Source organism: Sprattus sprattus, assembly GCF_963457725.1.
Source record: "Sprattus sprattus genome assembly, chromosome: 10".
In the NCBI taxonomy this organism is placed as follows: domain Eukaryota; kingdom Metazoa; phylum Chordata; class Actinopteri; order Clupeiformes; family Clupeidae; genus Sprattus; species Sprattus sprattus.
Window position 1 is genome coordinate 29,411,761 of NC_137908.1, and position 6,381 is coordinate 29,418,141.

At 40.4% G+C, this 6,381-nt stretch overlaps 1 protein-coding gene across 1 annotated transcript; it reads right to left on the minus strand.

The window, feature by feature from the left end:
- Positions 1 to 1,277: 1,277 nt before the first annotated feature.
- cdk2 (cyclin dependent kinase 2) lies at positions 1,278 to 6,381 on the minus strand. Its single transcript, XM_080846619.1, has 7 exons — positions 6,240 to 6,381; positions 5,498 to 5,575; positions 5,178 to 5,298; positions 3,563 to 3,733; positions 2,586 to 2,687; positions 2,046 to 2,249; positions 1,278 to 1,608 (listed from the first exon to the last, which is right to left on the minus strand). Exons 1-7 carry the CDS (start codon positions 6,353 to 6,355, stop codon positions 1,504 to 1,506), a joined length of 897 nt encoding a protein of 298 aa, XP_080702745.1. The 5' UTR covers positions 6,356 to 6,381; the 3' UTR covers positions 1,278 to 1,503.

Consider the following 6,381-nt stretch of genomic DNA (forward strand, 5'->3'; position numbering starts at 1 on the left):
TGTAACATTTTTATGTCATGACTTGTCTCAATATATAAGAATGTCAAAGATGGCAGGGAACTGATAACAACACCACTGTACAGATATAAGCCTGCAGAACTTAATCAAACCAATTCAAGAAACTATTTTGAGAAACAATTTAGGCAAGATTACCAATTTGGACAACCACGGAAATCTCAGTTAAACATATTCTATACATTATATTCTGGCGGAGATAGTGCAGCCGAAATGTCCAGTTCCACCTATACCTACAGCTTGTACTGCTAAACAAAGCAAGAAAAGAAAAACATAAGTACAAGAGCTGTGTAAAAAAAGGCCTTCATATTTAGTAAACACAAATTTAGAAGCACAGTCCAATACATGGGTTAAGGGAGACACCCAACACGCCTCCACCTCTCAGTCTGTCTGAAAGTCGACCATCAACAGAAGTCTGTGGGCAGCAAAAGAAATAAGGACAAAAGGATCCAGAAGCCAAGCTTGACAGTTCAGTAAACGCACCCACCACAGGCACAAGAAGAAGCCAGTTGTTTGACTGACAGCTAGCATGACCAGCCATAACCTTTTCAACTGTTGCTGTATTTCTGTTGAACAGTTCTGGTTTGTTTTTGGGAGAATTTGTTATTTTTCTGAACTATGTAGCTTAGTATAAGCCAAACGCTAACACTAGAGTACACTGTTACACACAAGTTACCTTGTTTAAAATCTATTTGTATGTTCACAGGTGTGATTGTAGTTGTAAGTGTGATTTGAGGGTATATATCGTCTGTTAGCCTATATTGGCTTTGAATGGTACATTTTACAAATGTGGTGATGTAGTTTATTTGTGTTTTTGTAATTCTGAGTGAGGCATGAGGTAGTTGGATACGACTCACAATCAGAATGATTTGCTGGGCTCTTCTTGTACAGCCCCAAATAGGACTAGTCTATTGTTGACAGTGTAAAAAATAAATCAGACACAAAAAACCCTCTGTATCAATTTTATGTATAATTATCAAATGGGTAAAATTGGTCAAACTGACATTAAAATCTACAATTACAAAATCTTGTGAACTAGAATGAGAAACAAAAGACTTCCCATTTTTCAAGACCCCATCTAAAATAAATAAATAATGGACAGTTGAACACTAATCAAGATGATACAAATCCACAAATAGTGTTGTCTAAATCAGGCCACACAATTATGGAATGCAATTTTCACAACATCCACGTAACCCCTTCCAGAAAACAATAAATGTATGTTCACAAAGAGTGTCCCCTTCCTAACATTAGATGGCAACGCTGGCATCACGGTGTAAAAAAGATGAAATAACAATCTTATTTTAAGGCACCTGCACTTAACAGAAGAGAAAGGCACCCATACGGTCCTGTTCAACCCTTAAAAAGCAAAGATGACCCCACACTGTGCATAAAGTGATGCAGTAACAACAGGGTCTCCCAGAGGAACACCAAGGATTCCTGTGCGTTTGAGTTGGTCCACGTCTCCTTTTTCGGTCCTATTCTTCTTCACATCCTCAAGGGAGGGATAGGTTTGGAGACATCACGGAAGAATCGATGAAGGAGTGCGTTTTTGGCTGAAACTCTTTTGTTTGGATCATAGATTAACATTTGCTGAAAAAAAGAAAGAAATATCAATACAAGCTAAGCAAAGCTAACCTACAGAGACACAGAAAGGAGAATGAGGTTCAGACTGGATCCATTTGTAGGGTGTCCTGTTATAATGTACCCATGCCAGCCTATCAGACATGACTATGTTTTGTGACTATAGTATAAATTGTGGCATTATTAAACTTTTCATGGACACCATAGTATTCAATGAAAGTACAGTGAACAGTCACTAGCCTCAACATTGTTTAGCAGATGATAATGCCAGGAATTTTGTAATCTACTTGGAAGCCAAGATACAGTTAAACACTTGTTTAGTGATGTTTCATCCAGTAAAAAACTGAAAAATAAAGCAGTATACATCCCGCTGCTTCTGGGACCTTTTACAAAAGCCCTTCATAAAACTACACACATACAAAAAATGGTCAAGAGCATTCCCTCACCCCCAACAGGTCCCTCCCATCTTCATCCAAGGGGGGGACCACTTTAGAGAGGTCCTGCCTGGCCCACTTTGGGAAGGACGGCTTGTAGTCAGGCATGGAGGTCACCCCTGGCCACACATTCTCATCAGGGGTGCCCAGTGTGCGGAAGATCCGGAACAGCTGATCAATCTCAGAGTCTCCTGGAAACAGCGCTCTCCGGGTAATCTGGGAAATGGGTTACATTCACATTTCAGTCATGTATTAGACACTTCACTCAAGTTTTTGACCCGAATGTTCAGGGCACACCAGCTAGGCTGTAACTTAAAGTTTAGAACAAATTGGCAAGCTAGCATGTGCCTATTTTATGATGAAGCACAGTTTCTACTTAAATGTAAGATGAGATGACAATCAATTCATTTTTCCCTCTTTCAAAACATCATTGGAAAAGTATTAAATTATTTGACAATTACTCAAATAATGGGCACTTGAACAAAGTAGGATATAGCATGACAATAGCAATAGCTCAACTGTTCTGTGCAAGAAATCAACACCACAGCATACCATTTCAGCAAAAATACAGCCCAAACTCCAGATGTCCACCGCTGTAGAATAGTATTTGCAGCCAAGGAGAATCTCAGGGGCTCTGTACCACAGGGTCACCACCTGAGGTAATACAAAATATTTAAAAACACAAGGCATTCAGAATAGAAATACGGTCTGAGAAATACTAATCGTCAACATCCCTCAAAATACTTTGTTCTATTTAACTGCATTCTCAGAAATGTGCTTTTGACTTCACATTAAATTAGCCACCTACCCTGATCCTCAAACAACATAGCAGCCGCCGGGCAAAGGATGCATGTTTTGCCACCATCATTTTCCCACAGACCTAATTACCCACACTAGATTTTTTTTCAAGAAAACAACTTGAAAATAACTTTAAAAACTTTTGGAACTGCTTTAAAATGGGAACAGTTTCATGCAATAGCATTATTCCCAAGCATTATGCTCAAGACTGGATAGATGTAATGTCTCTTATGCATCTTTAGAAAAGTATGTATTTTGCATGTCTGTGTAAAAAGAATTGTGCATCATACTGTCATAACAGTAAAGGCAGTTTATTGAAGTTGTCAAAGCCCACAAGTGAACTAAAGGATGTGAAGTTTTCAGTGGCATCTATTAGTAGGAATGGAATATAGTATTCATAATTATGTCCTCATTAGTGTAACATACCTGTTACTATGAATCGTTATGTTTTCATTAGCTTAGAGTGAGCCTTTCTTTTCTACAAAGGGAGCGGACCCTCTTCCAGAGTCCGCCACATTGCACCAGCAAGTTTCCACAGTAGCTCAGAACAATCCAAAACACTGGCTTTTCACGTCAGTATGGCATCTGACTGACACCGCAGATACTAGCATGCTGTTGTGAAGGGAAGGTTATCCGGCTGGTTGCAATTCAAAAGATGCCACTTAAACTACACACTGTACCTTAAAGGCTGCATTATAGTCGTTTTGGTGCCATCATCTATATGACCTCACCTCATGTGTGTAGGTACGGACAGGCACACCAAAAGCCCTCGCCAGCCCGAAGTCAGCCAGTTTGATCTCTCCCTGGGCGTTGATGAGCAGGTTTTGAGGTTTCAGGTCTCTGTGGAGCACGCGATGGGAGTGGCAGAACGCCAGACCCTGAAGAAGCTGGAACAGGTAGCTCTGCAAATAAATGACAGACAGACATAAAGAGTCAGAGATCACTCAGTGCGGGCACATGATGGCAGCACTCCGATCCCATCCAATTCTCTCCATGGGGTCTCCATGGGGGGTTAACTGCTCTATCTCAAAGCACATGGCAGTGACCAATCTAGATCTTGGCCGCGTCAGTTCAAATCAAATGCGGAATGTTTACATCTGCTACCGTTGATTATACAGTAAATACGTTGTGAAATGAAACAAAAACACACCACAGTTAAAGTTGTATTAGTATTGATTGATTCACATCGATATGAATGGATTACATGACTAACAACTGGTGGAAAGTAATATGAAAATATTTGTTCACTGAATTAGCGTTCTGTCCCAAACAGTTGCGTTCCAGTTTCAAAGTTTCAGTTTCGCTTTCAGTATTTCAACGTGAATGAGAGGGAGCACAAGAACTGAGCGTCTAGCAGTGTTTATCATATCATATACATTATATATGATGCATTTATATGTCTGTGGGCACGATCTCAAGCACGTGCAAAAGTTGTTGTTGTCCAATTTGAATCAGATACGAGAGACACATGCGCGCCCAGTCCAATTACTAGCGGAATCGAATCGTGTGTCCAGGGGTTTACATCGGAGTCCAGTGGGACTCAAGTCGGACACAATGAATCTAGTTCTGGGGAGACACATGTGTCCAATATCCTATTTAAATCGGACTGAAATCTGGGTTAGATGTAGAGAATTTCACATTTTAAATAACAGAAACTGCTAAAAACTGTCTGAGAGTTGCTTCTGAACACCCAGAGCCCCTGCTGATACAAACAAAACCAATGTATAGACAGGAAAGGTTTCTGTTTGTAGACATCAATTTGTTGCCCTGCCTCATCCAGAACTGTGAAAGCAGTCCCCACTGGTAGGCAAGTGGACCCCAAGATGATGCCACTGAGCAGCTAAAATAGAGCCCTGATGCCAAGTGGTCAGTTTCATAAAGTACTGACAGCTGGACAGGAAAAGGCAAACTGCATACACAGTTAACAGTTGTGCGAGAAAGGTGACAAAAACAAACAAACATCTTACTGTTGTGGGCATCATATTAACAAAAACTTTCCTATTTGACTGTATGTGTCAACTTAAAATTAAAGCAGCTCTGCCAACTGAAAGCTCTGACAATGTTCACTCAGATTTATCGGCATAACAGTTCAGTGAATCAGTTATTTGTAGTAAGGGCGGGCAAGCTCATTTATATAGCACAATGTAGTGATATTGGTGATTCAAAGTGCTTTATAAATTAACAGATAAAAGAACATAGAAAAAATAAGATATTTTGTTGATGAAGTGTATTCACAATTAAGGAGGTAGAGGAGGGCGAAAAAAATGGAAACAAAATATTGTGGAAGCATTCCAAAACCTAGATTGGAAGCCACTGGTGTAGGGTACATTCCTTAAGTGCCTGCACCTTGACAAGAGGGAGAGATATTCCCGTAACTGAGGAGGAATCCATGAATTTCTTGAGGTCCTGGTGAAGGAACTCAAAAACCAGGTAGAGTTTATTTTCTGTGTGAATGACATCTCGCAGCCTGGGGGGGGGGAAAGGGTAAAACTAGGTAAACTATAAATCCATGGCAGAGAAGTGAAATACATCAAGTTTAAGTTATAGATAAATGTCAAGTAATCAAATGTGTTGATAATTATAAAGGAACTACTGAGGGATTTAACACAACATATTGATCAGTGATCAAAATCTAATCAAAGTCTACAACCATAACGAGTACATACTTGACAATGTTTGTGTGGTTTAGTTCTTTTAGAAGGGATATCTCACGGATGGCTGTGCTGGGGACTCCCTCGGTTTCTCTGTAACAACGGGCAAAACGTCAGCACTTATCAGCATATTTTCTCCAGTACAACCACAGGACTGGACAAGTTTCCTCTTCACACCAACGTCAATACGATCAGGCAGTGCCTATCTAATATAACGTTACCAGTATATCAGTAAAGAAAATTGAGGTTTTGATGTACATTATGTCACGCTTTTATCAAATACAATCTAATTTAAATCAAATCTGTAATGCCAGCACGACGTCTGCAGAAGACAATAGGATGTTTGCTGCTTTTCAGCCAGCCCAAGCAGCTAACTTAATAGCTAACGTGGACACGTAGGCTTGCAAGCTAATAGAGCCTGTGCTTCCCATACAACGTTGGTTGGTTAACGTTCATCTCAGTGGCGGTATACAACAAAGGCTAATGTTTAGGTGTCTGTTCGGAGAAGGAATGCACGTGGGTGAAGAAATCGAAAGTAGATGCCCTGGTGAACATGTAGGTCAACAGAGCAAGTCACTTGACAGTTGGCTAGCTGGCTATCTTCTAGCTTTGTGCCTAATCCGACCAAATGCTAGCCAGCGAGGACAGCTACGTGAACATCTGTTGTTGTTCGAGCACTTTGCTAGTTAGCTGCAACTTAGTCAACCAACAGGTATCATCAACCGTAACAATATTTTGACAGGACTCCATCACTTACGTGTCTAGTCTGATTTTCTTGAGGGCAACAGTCTCTCCCGTGATTTTGTTTTTTGCCTTGTACACCACACCGTACGTGCCCTCTCCAATTTTTTCCACTTTCTGAAACGATTCCATGTCACACTTAAATTAGACTGTGCTAT